Genomic DNA, 20640 nt, shown 5'->3' with positions numbered 1-20640 from the left:
ATGGGAAATAAAAATCAGAAAACATATTTTCAAGAGACTGTAGCATCACCACTGTGGACTGCTCACGCACATTGGTATCAACACGCATGACAATGCTTGTCAACTCACTGAGCTGACATTTCTTTGGCTGCAGGCAGCACAGCCTATGAGAGGTTGAATGTCTGATTGAGAGGTGGAGAAGACACAGGTGGAGAAACCTGCTAGGCAGCAACTAGCACAAGGCAGCTGGGAAAACAGCAGTGGTCACAAGAATCAGGATGATGTCAACTATAAATTCTGCTCCAAACACTTAATTCTCCATTGCCTCATTCAACTACCTCAAAAACATCTGCTTCTGGTAAGCATTTTGCATCTTAGGTGGCTAAACTCTCTGGAAATCAAAGGATCTGTTACATACTATTGAAATGCCCATCAGGCTGAGGACTTGCTCCATGTGCCTTTCTGCAACACAAATACAACACAAATAACTCCAGAATGAAGTGTTCACTAACATTAACTTATGCCACTGTATTAAACTGCTCCTGCCACACAATTTTATATGTTTGCCACTTACACTTTGATGTCACCGTTTCTTTAGTTTTATTTTATATCAGCGATAATAATTTTCAGTGAAAAAAACTTTGACAGTAAAATGCATAGCTGCATTACCAGCCATCTCAGTGCAGAAACATGAATGGTGACAAACGCAGAGTGATGGGCTCAATGCACATACACAGCAGTAACAGCTCAAAGGAATTTGGAAAAGGAGCTGTCCTATTAGTTAGCTAGAGTAGTGAAGACCCTGCCACCCTAATCTGAGATAAGCACAAAGAAACAAAAAAGAACTGGGGGTCTGGAAATATATGACTGGTCTTACCTACTTAAAATATGTACCCATTTCAAAAACAAAAACCTAATAAACTTACTGTGCCACACCACAGACATTTCCCTTCAAGTAAGAGAAAGTAACCACCATGATTGCATGTTCCCTTTAGCAGCTCCAGCAGTTGCTGGGATGTCAGCCTCGAGGTCTGTTCCCAAGGACAGAGTCTTGGTTGCTACTGAAAGCCAGCAAAGTCAAAGCTGCAGCCCACATGAAGAGAGGTAAGTGATTAAAGGTATTTTAAAGAGACAAAAGATAAGAACAAAGCTCTGCCACAGCCAGTTCCTGGCTCCATCAAAGAAATACAACATGCAATCTCCACACAAGGACTGGTGATTTCTTGTGCATCACTGAAAGCCATAGACTGCTGGGTGTGAGCAGCTCAGTCATTCAAATTTATCTCGACGCTTGAGTGTCAACTTTTCCTACCTGGACTGAGAGGCAACTCCTGAGTCTTCTTCATCCAGCAAGCCCCAGCCTCCCCAGCAGTCCTGGGGCCAAGTTACATGCCTTTCCAGATGGCCCTCTCTCTGAACATGATAAGGGCAGAGCAGAGGGGTGCTCTTAGCAGTCTTGCTTAGGGAGCGCTGGCTGTCATGCCACCAATTAACATCATCCTCGAATTATTTAGGGGGACAGACAGAAAAATCTTGTGTAGTTTCTCCTTTCCTGCCAATTGTTCCCATCTTCTACCTCAATTCTGGCTGGATTCCCCCTTCCCCCTGTCCTCAGCTAGCACTGCCAGGCTCAGTCCTCCTCACCCTAGCCCCCCCTCCCCAAGGACAAGCAAAGTTATTACAATAATGAATTAGCCAGGCTGCTTACTGCTGCCAGTGGCGAAGGCAATTATCCCACTCCACGTCCCCAGCCACCGCTCAGCTCCCTCATAAAGAGAGGCTTTTGGGGCCGCTTTGTGCTTTGATTGGAAATGAAGAGATTGCTAATTAGGGAACCCCTGCTGGGATCGGGCTGGCAGGAACAATGGTGAAACGGACGGAGCACACGTCCATTTAGAGAGGGGGGAGAAGAGAGAAATGTGAGCTCCTCTGTAATGTAGTGCATCCTTCACTCACACCATAAACAACAGGGCAGACAATTTTATAGAGCTTTTCACCTTTTAAAGCATGCTAATTTGTTTATAGGAAGTGATAATTTGGTGTGTGTTTGCATAGGTCAATGCCTGTAGTTTCTGTGTACAGTATGAACTGACGCATGCGTGCATACATACACAGTCATTTCCAGAGGCATTTTCTTAAAGAGCGTATCTACACAGCTGACTGTATATTTCTTGTCATTTGCTGGACAGCATGCATCAATCCTGCATTAACAGGGAAAGATGCTTAGAAAAGCCTGTTGATGAGTATTAACACAGAATTTTAATGCCTGAATTCACAAATCACCAAAGTTGAAAATGACTTACCAAATTAGTCAGTTCACCTGAGGCTTGCCCAACAACCGCTTCCACTGCTTTGCCCAAGTGCTTTAAATGACAAGTGGACCTCCAGGAGGAGAAAATTTCACCATTAACACAACATTTTCTTAAACTCGTCCTGAAATTTCTTCTTAATTCAATTTCTCTAACTGTCCATGGGGGGTCACAGGAGCTAAATTCACCTTCTCAGCCGATGAATTGTGCACTAAAAAAATCAGGAAAGATCTCCCTCACAGTGCACAGCCACATCTGGTCAACTTCATAAAACAGAACCAACAGCCCTTATATACATAGCATGCTCTTGTTTTGGTCTCTAGTCACTTTTAACACTTGTCAAAGACAAAAATACCTCCCCCAACAGATCAACATGCAAATCATACCATTTATAAAATACAGCTTGTCAATAAAAGAAAATGCCTCACTTTTTTGTGCAAAGCTGATAGAAAGCAGTTGGAACCTACCCTGCATTGCTCAGTTAACTAAGTAATTCTATTAGGGAAGCACACAAATACCATGTTAAAACTGAAAGTACAGTTTTCAACCACATACAGGACTTGCCATGCAGAAAATTTGCATACTGTTGATTAGCACAATGTATTACACACTAGGTGACTTACGTAAGCTAAAGCAAATTTCAAATTTTAAGCTTGAATTTACATTTCAGAATTCCTTTGCAGATACTGAAGCATTTGAATGTACAAGTGTGCTTTTCTCTACAAATGTTTTCAGTAAAGCACAAGTCTTAACAGAAAGTGAGCACTAAAGGGTGGAAACACAGTTGAACTGAAAATGACTTTCAAATTCACAGACTATTTCTCCCCACTGTTTGCTCACCTCTAGTGTTTATATCCTTCAAACAGTTGCAGGTAGTTTTCATGTTCGCCTCTTAGTCATCACTTAGCCAAGCTCCACATATTTAGTTCTTTTGATCTTCCCTCATAAAAACAATCCCTCCAGCTCTGTTATCATTTTTGTTGTTCTTCTCTTACTACCTTCCAACTTTCCTCTGCATTTTTTGCTGCTAGTGCCCAGAGCTGAAAGTTTCACCAGAACGGTACCAAGCAAGAACACTGCCTCATTGGTTCATGGTGTCCTGCCTGCATATACCACTATCAAGGCTCATACAAAGACCAACATTTGCAACCTGACTATTTTGCCCCCTTGGTCTGTTGTGCTGCAATGCCAATTCAGATTGGACTTGCCCATCACTACCATTCCTGCACACTCATTCATTTTTCTACTGTGTTCCACTTACCTGATAGAAGTATTTCCCCTCATGTAGGTACAGCCTGAAAGTAAAACCCTCTGCTAGAACAATGCTTAGGGTTGTTTGAGGTTGCTGACAACCCTGTAGCTACCTATTGCACATTCAAAACCTGACCACTTAAAAGCAAGGAAACATCTACCTAATGACACTGAGGGCCAAACTGTAATGTGGTGTACAGTGGCAGAGCTTGTTTGGTTTCACTGCAGCTGTACCAGTGTACACAAGCTGAGAAGCTGTTTCCATAAATCTTAGACTGTCCATATTACAAACAACCACATTATTCAGAGAAAGTACAAAGAAGGGTATATTTCTCTTCAGCAGCTGCAATTCTGATGCATGAAGCCCCGTTACCTTGATTTCATAATCCAAGTATTTTCTTTTTAGGGGTACAGCTATAGTGAATGTATAAGCCATTCAATATATCTACCAACTGTTTCTGGAATTCTTTACATTTACAGGAGAGCATTTACAACTGCTCTCCTGATAATCAAATTCTGATTTAATAGAAGAGGAATAAAACTCATGGTAAAATTATGAATATCCAGGCCACCTGCATTTGAGACTGATGAATGGGCTTCATTACTACATCCATTCACAGGGTCTGATTTTGACTAGTCTTAACATCCTAGCAAAGGGGGATGAAAGGAGGTGGCCTTCTCATGGCATTATAGCAGGCAGGTGAGGGGGAAAGAAAAGATAGTTGGAAGAAATGATCAAATGTTCTAAAATCCTGCAAGAGAAAATAAAGCCCATTCCCTCTCAGACTGACCCTCTCACACCTCTAACAACAGGCTACTAGTTCTGGCCTTGAGTGAAACTCACTTTTTTTCAGAGTGCAACTTCCCTGAAGTAACTCTGTTCTTAACATCCATTCCTGTGCAAAGCGGGGAAAGTATGAACGTAGAAGAACCCAAGCCAGGATTTCTTCCTCAAAGTCTTCCTGGAGCAGCACAAGTACAGTCTGCCACATACAGTAGGGACAAAGCCCTAAGGGTTTTAGAGCGCATTGAGTTTCTTTCTCTAGGAGATTTAAGTGTAAGATTTTTATTTAAAAATTACCAATGAAGGAATCACATCTCTTCCTCCTCTCTGCAGAACTGTAGGTTTTCCTTTAATTTAATACAAATAACATGTGTGTGTTACATTCAAAGAGCATAAAACTACCTTGTTCTTGCAGTCTAGCTTTTTCAAATCAGATTGTAGAAAAATGAAGTCTCTCTACATAGGCTGCAGAATCTTTTTAATCTACCCCTGTTGCTGAAAGAGAAGATCCTACCATCCTTCCCACCTGAGCCACATTTGTCCTGCCTCCTCCCTTGTGTTAACACATGTGTTTGTACAGCTCAGGTTGAGGAGCTGATCTGTGTTAGAAATGCCAAAAGGTTAGTTTAACTCAAACTGACAACAAGCAGGATTACTGTAAATCCAGGTGTACACAGATACCTGTATATGAAATATGACCCCCACATTACAGCAGCTGTGAAAGTTGTGAAACCATTAGTAATGTCAAATAGCTTCTTAAAAGCACTCATATTTGGGGTATTTTTTTTGAAAACTTCCCCTTTCTTGTAGGTAAATGATGACATGGTTGAGACAGAATGAGATTGAAAGACATAAATTACTGAACTGAAAAGCATGGTGCTGTCAAACTAATACCTACTTGAAACAAAGTCTATCCAGTGAGAGATCTGAGAAGCATAATAAATTTAATTCCAGGAATAGGCTAAGGGGTGACCTGATCTAATTGTAAGTGGGGGAAAATTTAATAGTGGAAAGTTCTTTAATCTAGCTTTAAAAGGATGTAAGACAAGACTATTCCTGGTATCCAAAACCAGACAAATTTCACTTAGCAATAAAGACATTTTTAAACAGCAGGAACCGGGCATTTGCACAACTTGTCATGAGGCATACTGGATAATCTATCACAATGTCTTTAAATCAAGGTTGTATGTCTCTCTAGAAAATGTTGATGTTGAGAAGCTGCCCAGATAAGTGCAGGAGTTACTAGGTGGATTTTAATGTCCTTTGCTATGCAGTTAGGCCTAGAGCATCGGAGTGGTATGAGTCTGCCTTAAAATCTGTTTAGAACCCTTATGGTTCTTTAGGAGTTGTAGAAAGCAAGGCGAATGTGTGCAAAGATAGCATCTGCTTTGGTCTGCTGAAACCATTCACCAAGAAGTGTTTGTGCTGTATCTACAATCCAATACTTGTTTCTTCCCAATAAGCTTCAATTAAGAGGAGTCATATATGGTTTTTATAAGGCAATTTCTTACACATTATGGTAACCTTGCTATGAAAAACTACCCATTTTTGCCAGAGGACATATGCTTCATCTACCAGAATGTATAAAGCATATATAAAGAATGTATAAATGCAAATGGGAAGGGCTGTGCAGTGTATGAATCATAAACAAGAGGAAAAGCAGTTGGTTGAACCTGTCCATGTCTTGAATTCAGTAATCTTCAGGGTGGATGGAGGTGAGGAAAATGAGATTTATTTTTTTAAAGATCTCCTTTATTGTTTTGAAATTCTATTCAAGCTTCATAGAGTAAGTTGCCGATGAGAACAAATACTATAAATCCAGTACATCATGGCTACAAAATGAGTGAAGATAGCTGTTTGTCAATCAGTCAATCCCAATACATTTGACTCACTATTCAGGTTTGCCTTCACTACTACAGTATGCGTTTTCAATACGGGTGCACTGGAAACCTGAAGTCAAGCTGTGAACCGTCCTGTAACACATACTCATAAAAGGGAGAGGAAAAAACTTGTTCTTTCAGTTTTTCACATACACTGTCTAACCAAACATTGTTCTAGTTTTAACAGATAAAACAAATCCATCATTTAATTTCAAGTGAATATAGCCATGTTCCATCAGAAAAGACTCTGTCATAGTATTGGGGAAAATATTTTTCTATTCTTTTTCATTACATATCAATTTACTACTTTATTGCCTATTGAAGGCTTCTTAAAGGCGATACTGCTGTTCTCCAACTCCCTCTCTGATTTGCATCATAGCAGGCTGTTGTTAAAAACTGATCACCTGTCCTTTCTGCAACATCTCTCAAAGCTCAGCCTCAGCTTCTAAAACAGTGTTAGGAAGACACACTTTCCTACTACAACCTTGTGCCCCTTGACTCTCAGTATGGAAAATCTATACTGCCTTTTCTCTAAAGGGATCACACCAACCTTTATATCCTTTCAGATTCTACCTTTCCATAAGGGTTCACCCCGTCACTCATCTGGAAAGTCAAAGTACTTACAACAAGAAAAAGAAACTGTACATCCACTGAATATTTTCTAGAGTCTTCTTCACTCTGAAATTAAACTCTTAAATATTATAGCTGAATTCAGTGAGGTGTCTTTTTTTAAAATCACTTTCTGAAACAACTCATTGTAGGGGCAAAAGTCCTTGACTATATTGTTAATTTTTAGGAAATCCCAGTCATACTTACTCATTTGAAAAACTACACTAGCACAACCTGGGAAAAGAGGAGACAACAGCCATCAGAGTAATTTGTGTTCTCAGTTTCAAGTACCTGACTGAAGAAGCAGTCCCTAAATCCTGGCAGAAACAGACTGCCATTTCAGACCTCCAGCAATGCACCCATGAGGGCTGCAGCAAGGCTGGCCCAGATCACAGGTGCAGGACTTGCCAGATGGTAGACTCTCAAAAAAGGCCTTCTCCAGGTTTAAGAATGTCCTCCTACCCGCAAAGAACTGCTACCTGTGACTGGCCCTCCACCCTGGCCTAGAAGACAGCTTTAAGAGAAAGAAATGAATCACTAAACTCAAAGTGTAAAACCTCAATAGAACCACAATAAAGATTATACAGCAGTTCAAGAGACTGATACAAGGTTGTAGCAGGAGGAAAAAACCATAGAGCCTACTGGAAGCAAGGAGGATTTAGGGACAGGACTTACATCCAAAAAGTATTGAGTGGAAACAGTGAGGAAGGACCTGGGCAACATCAGAGAGAACTAGGGAGAAAAAAGAAAAGAAACGAAGAAATAATTTAAACTGAATAGCCAGGAAAATTTCTCTCATAGCAGAAGGAATTGAGTTGTGGAACTGTCACCCCAGAAGTGAACAGGGATGGAATAAAGCTGTGCAAGCAAAGCAAATCAAACAGACAAAAAAGAATTAAATAACCCAAGAAACTTTTCCCACCTCTGACTGCTGTGATTGCATAACCTGGAATAGCTGGTAAACTTAGAAGAGGTGTAGCTACTATCACAAAATATCCATAGAAAATGGAGAACCAACACATCCCCCCAGATCAGCATATTACTGACAGAAGCAGTCTTCCATACTCAGAAAAGATTATAGGCTTCCCCTTTAAGGGACATTTAAGCATGGGAGTATTTTTTCTTCCCTAATGATAGGAAAAGGAAGTGAAGGAGGTCAGAGTCCTGTAGACCTCTCTGCACTCCCTGTGGTCTAGTTTAGGAGACTTAAAAGGATTCAGATTAACTGGGGTGGCTTTGTCGATTACACACAGAGAAGAAAATGACCCCATGTGGTAAGTGTTTCCAGGACAGCTGCTCCGTTGGTGAAACACTGCTGCATTCCAGAAATAAACTCCTACAGTCAAATTAGCAACTCGAGTCCTCTCTCTGCAGATACGTGCCTTTACCAAAGTTGCAGCAGTTCTCAGATGAACGTGAAACCAGCAGCATAAATTCCTGCTTGGCTCTGCTTTTAAATAGAAAATGGTACAGAAAGATGTGTACAATACCAGATCAGTCTTCATAGTCACATAATTGCCCCACATTATTGATGGGCTCAAAACAAAAAGGAAAATTGGGAATGTTTCTGGTTGGGACGGAGAGCTAAAACTAGCACGGTTCCCACTCCAGGCCTGTCATGAGTTTTTCAGGTCTGAGTGCTTATCAGAACTTCAGTGTAAGAGATTTTGGTGTTGATTCCTATGTGGGTCAGTATCTACCAATGCAAAGTACTGAAGAAATGTGCAAAAGATTACAATCTACATTTGAAGCAAGATAGGAGGCACTGTTGTCCCTTGCCTGGCCTCTTCTAGCTTCCAAGATGTAATGCAGAGCTGTCCTCTCACTACAGAAGTGAATTCTGGGCCATGAAAGTAAATTTGCTCAGAAGACTCAAGGCACTCATGTTTTACTGAAGACATACATTAAGCAGCAAAACTACACGAGACAGCTTCCAAGTTTACACAGGTTTACAACTACAAGTTTACAGATGGCTGCATTGAGGAAGTCCCATGAAATCCTGGGGAAAAAAAGCCAAAACACCAAGCTACAGTTTTCAACAGATAACAAGGCACTTTTTCAGTATTCTGGGCTCACAGGGTAGGTGTCATGCAAGAAGCAGGCTGGTCTGTATAACTGAGTGCACAAATGCTTGTGGTCCTTCCTCTTTCTTACACAGGACTCTCATCTTAAAAGCAAAGTATCTTGTTCTTGTCCAAATACCTCCTCTGTCAGGTAAAACCTAGGAAGGTGTTCCCAGATGCTCAACTGCAGAAGGAAGGTACTGCAGACACATCAGTGCCCCTCACTCACAGATGAGAAAGATGAAACCAGAAACTATTGTCAAAGTTACAAGGAACAAGTATCAGCATGGCAAAGGCCCTGCTGGGCATTATAATGTAGTGCCCATTTACTTCAAGAAACCCTCACCAACTGGTGATACAGCAATGCAATGGTCTTCTGACTCAACAAACCACCAAACCAAAATTCATCAGGTGATAAACCTTCTGCAGACCTATGCATTGCAGAGCAGAGGATGTCATATATTGAAACAAACTCACAGCTGCTGCATAACATGGTCTTGAACATGCCTGAAAGCATCCTCTAACCTGTTGGTGCTTTCCCTTTGGGCCTACTTCTGTCCTGCAAGAGCCACCCAGTCAGTGGGAAGGAACAGTACCAGTCAGAAAGGATAAATTCAGGAAGCATCATTTCTGCTTAGCTCAGTCTCACTCCCTGGCTGCATTCTTGTCTTCACTGCTACTTTCACAGTGGCACATCTTATCTATCCTAGGGACTTTCACAGCTTTAGAAACACTGCCTGTAACATTACAAAAACATTCAGGGTAAGCAAGATCAGGTACCCCAAAATACAGATACTGCACATCTGCAACAGAGTATTGTGTAAACAAGTAATTCAGCTATCTGCAAAGAGTGACAACACTGGTTCCAGTTGCAAGAGAAGCTGTGAGGAGAGCTATGCCAGGTCAAGTTAGGCAGTCACTTAGTCCCATATTCTATCTCTGATATCAAGCACTAACACACGCTCAGGGAAAGACTATAAGAAAGGAGAATGTTTTCCCTGCTCTTCACCTTGCTACACTTTTGCAGACCTCACAGTCAGTATCTTGGCAGCCTGTGGCTTCGGCTGTTCCCTCTAGACCATAATGTGTACTTGCCACTGATGAGTCCACATGTTCCATAAATTCCTTGATATCTTTTCGAATCCATCCATAACTTTGCCACTGAATGACGCAAAGGCCAATAAATCCCTCAGTTTAATTTTGTGTTATGTGAAGAAATACTTCTTTTGGTTTATTTAAAGCACTTTTTAAAAGAGAAAATGATGACTACAGTATCGAAACTGATGACTACAGTATTCCCCCTTGAAAAAAGGGGGAAAACACATGTGCAAGTACGAAGATACCGAGAACATGTAGCAGAGCTCTTAGCTAAGAAAGTGGAAGTGCTAATTTTGCAAAGCAAAGAATTAGGCAGGTTTTATGCAGCAAAATAAAGGCCTATACACTTTTTTCGTTGTCTTATTAGTTAAGTGCACAGCAAGTAAAGCCACTTGTGCTCCAAACAAGCCATACTTTCAGCAATATCTTACCACAAGTTCCTATCTGGGTTACCCTCATCTTTCTTCTACCCACAGACTTCATGACTGACTCTACACCCTGGTAGTCTCTTGTCTTGAATCAGATTGGAAGCTCTTTCTGGCAGAAGCTGTCTCATGGTTAAATGTAGCAGCCCCAGCAGTACGGAATATGTCATGATGCAAACAATGAGGACAAAATGGAAGCAACAGCCAAAGCTGCCAGTACAACTGCTAACCATAGTCTGAGAGCTCGTTAAAAAGAAGTGGAACAGTCACAGCATGAGATTTATTAAGAAGTAGATAATAATTTTACATTACATAATACACAATGTTACCTACTATATTAAACCCAGTATTGTGAGCCTCAAATGTTCAACTACTGATCAAATCCCAAAACAAACATAATTATATTCTATATGATACATTGGTGGTTATTCTTATCACCCCCTTTTTTTTAAAAAAAAAAAGAAAGATAGTTGGCATTGTATTTTTGTCGTTCCCTGAAACCTTGTGGTCTAGACACTTTTATTTTTAAAACAAAACTGCAATTTTTCTCATCATTTGCTTTCACATAGTGAAGATGTAAAGTCAAACATCAAGTACAGCAGTAAAGTTGTCAGCAACATCAAAGAGGATGAAGTATAGAAATTATATATACGGTAATTATTAAATGACTCTAAGTTATTTGCATATCTCTATATATAAACTGGCCTAACTTCATAAAGAAGCATTTCACAATAGCTTTTTGGCCCTCCTGGCTTTGTCCAAGATTTTGCAATACCCTCCAAACGGTCCCAAGCTTTCCTGGCCTTCTGACCTGGCTATGGGAAGCTGCAGAGACCTGCCTGAGATTCCTCAAAGCACAACACCACATCCAGAAAGAGAAAGGGTGCAAAGCACGTACAAGTACAAAGCAGAGAGAAAAGGAGATTGGGACCATGATGAGCAAGCTGCTCTTATTTCTACAGGTGAGAGTCCAAATCTTGCAGTTATTAGCAATGGTCCAGCTAACGGTGTGAGCCAAGCTCAGTTCATCAGCTGATTTCAACTGGAGCCTCAGGAGCAACAGTGTGAGGGCTTCCCCAGCCAGTTGCTACAAGGACAACTGAGAGCCCAGAAACAGGCAGGAACATATGCCCCCCCACCCCTCGCAGGCCCATGGCTACAGAAGCACCCAAGATCCTTAGGGCTGACATTCTGCATGCTGTGCTCTTTGGACATTTCATGCATCTATAGGGGTGGTGCAGATGAGCAGACAAAAAGCACTGCTTCCTCAGTAGCTCCCATAGCAGATGGGTGTTTCTCCCTCTGTCACCCTGAGGCCAGAAAGAAATGCCTGGCTTCTCAGGGCAGGTTTGGAGCTTCAGTGCAAAGCAGGTGGGATGTTTTATCATCTACCCCCCATCAGCCCACAAAGGTGGCTAGAAGTTAGCATTGGGCTCACAGGATCAAAAGCACTCAATCACTCTGAACTTACAAGCAAGACCAACCTGGGGGGTGACTGCCAATTGGTCAGAAAGGGGAAGGGAGGGAAAAGGATGTGAGAGGTGGTTACCCTGTGACAGGATAGCCTGAGACTTCACAGAATGCTACAGACCAAGACAACTGCCAGCAAGGACTCAGTATAGTAACTCACAAACTACCATTTGCAGCCAATCCCCATTAAGCACTATAAAATAATAACACTTGCTGAGCTACCTCTCTGCTCATGCACCTCTCCCTGGGAGCAGACAGACAAGTGGTAAACTCAACACATGTCTAGCACCGGGTTTTTTCTGGAATGGGTTAGCAACAGAGCAGCTCTTCCTTTGCGCAATCCTAGGTAAACAGAGAATGTTGCTGGTACAAAGTGCCTCAAAGTGGCAGGAACAGCATTATCACTTCAGTGCTGTTTCCTGAAGGATCAATAAGCCAAGACAATCAATTCTTCTGGCTAGTCCTTATTCCCCAGGAGATTCTGTGGCTCTCACCCCCCATCATTTAACCCTTCACAAACATAGCAGCAGCTCCATTAATTCTGTCCTCCTTAAACACACATTCCATGAGCCCATGTGCCAGAAGAGACTACAGAGCTGGAAGTAAGGTAGTCAGGTGAACATGGTATTGCAGACAGGTATGGCCCATTACTTCAGCACAGAAATAACATGTCTATATACCGCCCTTCGAGCACGTGAAGGCATCCTTGCATCTGATTTCTTTGTATGGGATAGAGGGTCCCAAAGAAATCATAGCTCTCTATCCCCCACTACTTCTCTATGCAGGGAGTATAAGGCACTCCCAGAGCACCAGGTGACAGAAGGGAGCTGCATAAGCAGTAGATGGCATGGACAGTCATAACAGAGTCACAAGAGCAGACCCTATTTAGAGACACACAAAACTAAGTTTAATCCTATATAGCAAAAAGAGAGTAAGAGGGATGGGAGAAAGCTCAGGAAGAATGGAAGAATCATGTGATTATTTGCAATGTAAAAAAGGGAATAGGGGCTACCGGAGGCAAAACACAGGACTGTACTCAGAGCCTGCAGTAACACAAAGCTTTTTGTTGTGATCATGCAATTCTCCATAGATCACAGAGAACAGCCAAACAGGAATCCCATTTAAGATGGGCAAAACACATCACATCAGCAAAGAGACTCACCTTAGACTGAACAGGGAGTCTGTGTCAGTGCTGGAATTTAAGAACAACAGTGAAACAAACAGCTTGGTATAAAGATTGGCCATGAATACATTTAAGCTGTACACAGAAGTTTCCACCAAAAAAGCAGTGGGGCTTCGGATAGGCTCCTAAAATGACTTTTGGGCGAAGCATTAGAGAGGATGCTGATGCAAGGTATCCCTTCCTAGCCTATGTTTCACTCACAAAATCCTTGCTGTCCTTCCCAAGACAGCATTAGCTAACGGTTATAACTTGAGTGCTGCCATACCCTCAGCGCTACAGACTGTGGATCCAAAAGTATGACCGAAAAAATCATATTCACATGAGTTCACCAACCTACATGAGTTCACATCACCAACAGAGAAAGGTTGAAATCTCCTGTACTAGGCCATGGGCACATGATGAAACAGGGAAGAACTTCTTATTTCAAGGGAAGCAGTAGAAAGAGTTGCCAATGGGAGTAACTGCAACTTTAAAAAGCTCAGGAGACCTGTGGGAAAAGAAAGTCCTGAGGATGGAGAACAAAGCAAACAAAGCAAGCTGTCTGGCAAGCCTGGTAGCAGATGTACCTTCCCTCTTCTCATCCAGAAAGTCACCCTCTAGGTTCTGTGACCTTTAGAGGGATGTTGATGAAATGCCTATGTTTTAGTATACAGTTATTGGTCATTTGCTCGGGCCTACTACAAAGAGGTGATCACAGGAGGCTGGGGAAACAAGAACTTCTGGAGTACATTTCCTGCTGGTCCAGCAAACACAATTATGAAGAGAAAGAGAATCCATTCTGAGAGCAGCGTGAAACTCTTGTGAGCAGGATCATTCACATCTCACATGGTTGAGGGAAAGGAAAGGGCAGCAACTTTTTAATGCATAAAAATAGCCACTTATGCTTCCCTCTCATACATGCTGGGCATATGCTTTCCAGTATCCAAATAACAAGATTTAGTTGCAAATTTTATCTCATTAGAAAAGGTAATTTCCCCTAAAGGCACGGCTCTTTTTCTAGAGACTTTCAGGAGTCCTGAGACTTTAAAACTGTCATTACTTTCAAGTCATCATGCCAACTAAACTGTGTGCTTTAAAAGTTTAAAAAGTCACAGTAGTTCCTTCCCTGAAATTCCTACACTACTATAAAATAATTTTTTAAGCACTTGTGGCATGCATGGAGGGCAACAAGAACACAGTAGCTTTCTATGTAGCTTGTGGAAAAGTCGAAAATCAGTTTTTAGTTCCCCAGTTCTTCATAAACTGTACATATGTCAGGCAAAGCTGCACTGAAATGTGGCCACCTTCAGGGTAAACAGCAGCAGGTCATTCACAGGGTTCAGCATAGCACTGGAAAGGACAAAAAGAAGAGAAAGAAGAGTATTTTGCCTGAAAGGTCAGCAGGGGAAATCTAAGTATAAACTGCTAGGCCATGGCCACAGCAGAATAGTATAGGAGAGGAAAAGGCTGAGGCAAACAGAAAGGAAACTGGGATGGGGAGGAAGGCAGGAAAAAAATGTTATACAGTGTTCAGCTCAGCCACAGAAAGCTCCTGTCTCAAAGTGATCTGCTGTGGGTGTGAGTTATTAGAGGGAAAGAAAACAATTATTATGTATTTCAAATGCATTTAATAAAGTACACTCTAGCTGATGGTGCTCTCCTCAGCAGGTCCAGGCACAGAGCACAAAGAGAAAGGGGCCTCAGGCATTCACATCAGGTCGCAGTTTTAAATAATTTTTAAACTAGGGCAAGGTGCCAATTCTTACCTCAAGGTGCTGCACCCAGATAGACATGTCAGCAAAAACATCGAATTCAGTGTATACATGATGACCATTGATACACATGGCTCCAGAATGAAACAGTAACTTACTTTTTTAGCCAAAGTTTACCACTTTTGAGTAATAAACCTGGAGCTTCATCTTACCAAGAGTCACCAAAACCTAATTTAGACCTAGTGTGTAGGACAACACCATTGAACATTATACTAGAAGTAAGTTAGCCTTCTACCTGCTTGTCTTACCACAATCAGAAAACCGTTTTGGTGGCTTGTACCAAATTTTTTTTTGTTGTTGTTTAAAAAGGCAAAAAAAGCAAAGTGTGGTAACTCTTGTTGCCAGCACAAAAGCCTCTTGTTTTCAATCTATGCACCTGTGTCTGATTTGTAGTTTTTGCCATGGGCAAACCAGCCATTTGGGATTTATATAAGCTTGTTCTCTCTAGATCTTGGAGTACTTTTGATGGCAGACATGTATCATTTTACAGTCAGGGAAACTGAGGAACATGGACATATGATTTGGCCATGTGTCAGAAGACAGCAGTTTCTGATGTTTATCCCCATTCTTTTTCAGGACCTCTTTACAGAAGAGAGGCAGGATTGGGTACAGTCTTGATTTTGTGCAGTTCACCTTGCTGCAGACAGATTTTCTAAGTCCAAGCTCAGGGCAAAAAAGCCTATTGTTGGCTAGTTCACAACACACCAGGCCTTAGCAACATAGAGGTCCTCTGCTTGCTGCAGGCGGGCAGGCCTGCTCTTTTTCAGCCAACAGCAGGGTCTACCCAAGCATGTATGATGAACTCATCACAAAAGCAATCAGGCATTAATTTGGTCAATCATTCCTGTGACAGCGAATCCAGTTCTCCAACTAGACTATTTGATGCAAGACTCCAGCTAAACTGAAGGACAGAAAAAATGCCTCAAAAGATACCAGTCTGCAGAACAGAAGTAGAACAATTTAGATATTGGCCCATCCATACTTCTTTTTTTTTTTTTTTTTTTTTTTTAAGAAAAGGTTACCCAAGAGTTAAGTAGAACCAAAAATAAAAAGTATTAAAAAATTAAATCGGGTCTTCCAAGCACTAATAATAAAAAGGCAGCCCACCCTCCAATCCTTCTCATTTAGAAGAGTATTTATTTGGAGTTTCTATTAGGCTTCTGCATGCACTGCGTGTATCCTGCTTCACTAAAGAAGAGCCTTTTTGAAGCATCACTTGACTTTGTTTTAAATATCTTGCTACAGTTTCCATTTTAGCTCTGCGAGATGATTATTTTCTCTCACCAAACTGAAGTTATACAGCAGTTGAAAATGCTGATGGCTTAACTGGTTTCCTTTTTTTTTTTTTCCCCCCCTCTCCACAGCAGCCCTGAGGGGTTTTAACTCTTTCTGCAGCACTGAAATCCTGCTTTTGGAGTTCAATGTTTAACTCGCGCTGGGAGACTCATAAATATTCGGAGTCACTCTCTCCCTCTCTGTTTGATTAGGAAATGAGCCTTTAACTCAATGTAATCCCCAAGCCATTAACAAAAAAGCCCTCAACAGCTCCACTATTAGAATTTCACTCCTAACCCACAGAGGATTGAATTAGATTAACATAACTACCCGCAATCTGAGTTTATTTTCTGTGCCAGATAGAAATGTGTCTTCAGGAAAGGAAAAGAAGAGAGCGGGAGAGCAAGCATAGCATAATGAAATGTAAAAATAGAGAGATGAGAAACAGATGGACAGATGTACAGGTGAAGCGATAAAAGAGGTAAGAGAGAGCAAGAGAGAGAGATAGCTACACAATCTTTAATAACTGGCTGCTGGCTTTGGGGGTTTTATTCAGAAGGCCCCTAAATACACAGAACTGTTGCAAGAAGAGTCTTTTTCTTCCTGCTGGTGTTTACTCCATATTCTCAGGGATTTACAGCTAGACACCTGAGCATGCTGTACTCCAGACACCTGTGCAGCCGCTTTGGCACAGATTTTATTTATAATTCCCAAGAGATGTCATACTCAGCAATGAAAGGAGGGGCGTGAAGAAATCTGCATGTCAATCATTGCTTTGCAGTCAAAGAAACAAATAAACTAGGATGAAACAAAAGATGTCTGTTTTTTGTAAGAAATTACAAAAAAAAAATCATGCAACAGCCCTGTGACAAACTACACCGTGTAGAATAAGTCCGTTTGGAGGTTGACAGGTGCTTAGTCCACAAAACATGAAACATTAGTGAAGCAGAAACTATATAACAAAGACTTCCTTCCACATAATGCATCAAAGTCTTTCTTCTAACCACACATAACTCCCACCCTCCCTCCAAATAAAAGTGGTTCCATAAACCATTGATTGGTATGCTACAGGACAGTAGATACTTGGTTATTTTTTCCAAATGCAGTAATAAAAAGATATGGCAGCTTTAACAGGGGAAAAGACCCACATGCAGTTGAAAGAGAAGGATAAAGTTCAGCAATTAGGTGGTCACAACTATTGAACAATCCAAACAAATTCCTAAGACTAAATCTTTTCTAGCTTATACTTGGAGGACTTCTTTGGGAATGCCTGGATTTCTGCAAAAATGTATAGTAAATGAGTTTTTGCAGTAATTCCCAAGTGTAGTCATGCTGATAATTCTGTTTGTGTAGGGAAGAAAAAGATTCAATTTTTATTTTTCAAGTGATGTCTCTTGTTTTTCAATTTTTAGGGGGACCTCAGACCAGCTATATGATAGATTCTTTGTTAGTTACAGAGTCAGCAATTTTATTTTTTTAATGCCTTTCAGAAAATCTGCTCTCCCTTTATTACACAATAATGTTGCATTGTCACAGAGAGGCAATAAATGTAACATCATGCCAAAACAAACAGAAAAGGGACTGAAATAATTTAAATACATTCATTTTTAAGTAAAGCAAAAAGCCTTAATAATCAAAATAAAGCTTCCTATGATGAGAACGGTTAGCCTGACAGTTTTGTTTTATCTGGGGGGAGGGGAGCTTCATAGCAAGCGGTGTATTGTACTGATCATTTTGGGCGTTATTTGTGTATGTAAATTCACGTGTTTATCCATATTGTCATAAAAGCCTTCCTTATATCTAGAATTCTAACTGAAACATGGAGTATTTATATCAGTGGTTGCAAATGTAGAAAGAATTAATTTGTAGTCAGTATTTTTTGGTTCCTAGAACTTAAGTTAAAAACTTTCAGTATTATAAAATGTACATCAAAGAAAAGCAAAATAAAGAACTAAAGAACAAGCCTATTTGTCACCTATTTCTACAGTCAGTCCAAGCAATTCAGCTATCATGCATTTCTTAGGACTTGATATTTTAACTGTGAAACAGCTCTGGTTTTATTATTCTATTTTTATTAGACACTTGTTCCTTCAAATTATTTTAAGTTTAGCTGCATTTTATTTGTTGTTACTTTCAAAAATGGTATCTTGTATGGGAAAAAGTTTTTCAACATATATTTCATGAGAAATTTATACCAAAAAACTTAACATACCGAAATTAAAAAGTGTAATATTGTCATTTTGGGGGGTAGACATTATAAATGCAAAAAAATCAAGGAAATTTTTCTATATTTAAAAATAAATATAAAAACTAAATTTTGTAGAAGATATAACCCAAACCTCTGAGGCAAAAATATGAAACAAGAAAAACCTCTTTGTGTTTTGACAAAAATGTTATGCTAAAAGCTATTAATAAAAAAACAATTATTGTCTTCCTTCTCTTCATATTCCTGTTAACAAAACTACTCAAAAAATATATCATTATTCAAACATTTTGCATTTTGGCTGCTTTAAAGCAAATAGCTTGTTGGCGATGAGAGAGTAAGTTCCTTCTTTGATTGCCACCGTGCCAACTTTACAAAGACCTGCACCCCTCTTTTGTCATTGAAGAGACTTCAGTTGCTTTGGGACTTTTAAAATTAAAGAAACAACAACTGCTCAATGATAAATGCATGCAGTAAAAGCAAAATTTAATTTCATGTCCCTGCTAACAGAAAGTTTGATATGAAGCTGGGGGGGGGGGGGGATGGGGTTTTTTTTAGTAGACGAAAAGGGTGTCACTTGGTTCTTTTAAGACAGGACTGCTGAAGTTTCCAGGTTTGCCTTTACCAGCATGGGATAAATAGCACCTGTCCTTGGTAAGCCCTTAAGCAGAGTTACGTTATACATTGACCTTTTTGGAATGCCAGCAAACCTGACCGTTTCTATTCCCAAAACAAAACTGTTCCACTCAAACTTTCATTTGCTTATTTCCAGAGGAAAAAGCCACTCTCAAATAGTGGAATTGCCTGATTTCTACAAAGTTCTGAATTAACTCCTCTCCTTGTGGGTCACACTGACCTTCCTTTGACAGTGTGAAAATAGAAAAAAAAAAAACCCAACCTTTAACCATATTGAGATGCTACCATAATTTTTATCCCAGATAAAAGGATTGGTGTAGAGCAACATTTGGATTAAAAAAAACCCAAACAAAAAACAACCTCATAAATGCAATAAAAGGTAGAAGTTCGCTACTTACATGCTGCAGGCTGAGAGATGAAGCTCAAGGCTGGAGTAGAATTTCCCTTGCCCTCAGGTGTTTCTAATTGCTGATTAAATATCTTTTGGTTCCGCCTGCACCAGCCGACAGTCCCCTCTGCGTCTCTGCCTCTCTTTGTGACTAGGACACAGTACTCCGAGTCCCAACCTATAAATAGATCCCAGCTCTGTGATTGATATAACAGGCAGCTGACAAAAAAAAAAAAAAAAAAAAAAAAAGAAAGAAAGAAAAAAAAAAAAGAAATAACCAGGTCTTAAGCAAAGCAGCAAAAGCTGGGCTTTTAACTCTGCACTGTGCCCAGGGAGGAGTCCCCCACAGTCACCCGTGGGCATCAGAAAGAGAAAGTGCAAGGCAATTACTTTCCCAGCAGCATTACAGCAACTTGAGGCATGTAAAGCAAATGAACAAAATTCAGTGCACAGAGGAGAGGGAAAGCACAACTGGCAGACTGCATCCAACTCTTTTGCAATTTAACAAAAATAAATGCCATTTTAAAAACAAGTCAGGGATTCTGACCAAATGAGAGGGGAGTTCAGAGTTGAGTCCTGGGTGTTGGTCCAGGTGTGCTTGTATTTCTACTGCAGAATAAACTAGGGCTAGGGGGTAGGTTAGCAGTTTAACAGCTCGGCAGTCTACTTAGGGTATCTGCACACAAACACTATTTGATGAGTCTGTTCCTGAAAACAAAACTGAGGGCATTGATGGTACCTCCCCTATTGACTCAGCAGAAGTTACTTAGTTCTCAAGGACCTGAACTGTCATTCCTGCTCATGTCCTTGACTGCCAGAAGAAAACTGATGAGTTACAGGTATCAGAACAGCTCTTTTGCAGAGGCTGAGCTGGGAGCCCACCATCTGGGCAATGACTTGAGAGAACACATCAAGAATGTTTCTGCCCTGGTCTCCATGAATAGACATAGGGGTAATGGTCCTGGATTCTTCCGTATCTAACCTCTACAGGTTCTCCTGTTAGAGATACAGTCAGGCAAGGCCAAAAGCTTCTCCAGGAGGCAGCTGGTTCTCCAAGCCTTTGCCAACTCCTAGATATCAATGATCTCTAGAACCTTAATGGCTATGCAGTTTCATAGCAGATGTACTCAAAGGCAAGGCAGCTCCTGATGAATACCAGGGGAAGGGTGGGGAAGAAGAGGGAGAACAGTAGGCAGAGAGAGGCAAAACAGCTTTTGCTAGACTGCTACCTTTGGCAGTATCTCCTACAATCATCCCTAGCACCATGCTGAGCTCTGCAGGCAAAAGTACTAGTGCAGACAGAGTACCAGATCCACCAGCCTTCTTCTCAACATAT

General features: G+C 40.8%; 1 protein-coding gene across 1 annotated transcript in view; it reads right to left on the bottom strand.

Annotated features, from left to right (window-relative positions):
• Positions 1-19678, bottom strand: part of ESRRB (estrogen related receptor beta) — a 137048-nt gene extending 117370 nt beyond the window's left edge. The window contains exon 1 of the mRNA XM_074824796.1: positions 19315-19678. Coding sequence (XP_074680897.1) covers positions 19315-19316 — 2 coding nt within the window. The 5' untranslated portion in view covers positions 19317-19678. The remainder of the gene's footprint in view (positions 1-19314) is intronic.
• Between the last annotated feature and the right edge of the window lie 962 nt (positions 19679-20640).

This window comes from Strix aluco, chromosome 4 (assembly GCF_031877795.1).
Source record: "Strix aluco isolate bStrAlu1 chromosome 4, bStrAlu1.hap1, whole genome shotgun sequence".
NCBI classification, from domain to species: domain Eukaryota; kingdom Metazoa; phylum Chordata; class Aves; order Strigiformes; family Strigidae; genus Strix; species Strix aluco.
Note: the sequence above shows the minus strand (reverse complement) of the source record. Positions and strands in the feature narration are given on the sequence as shown.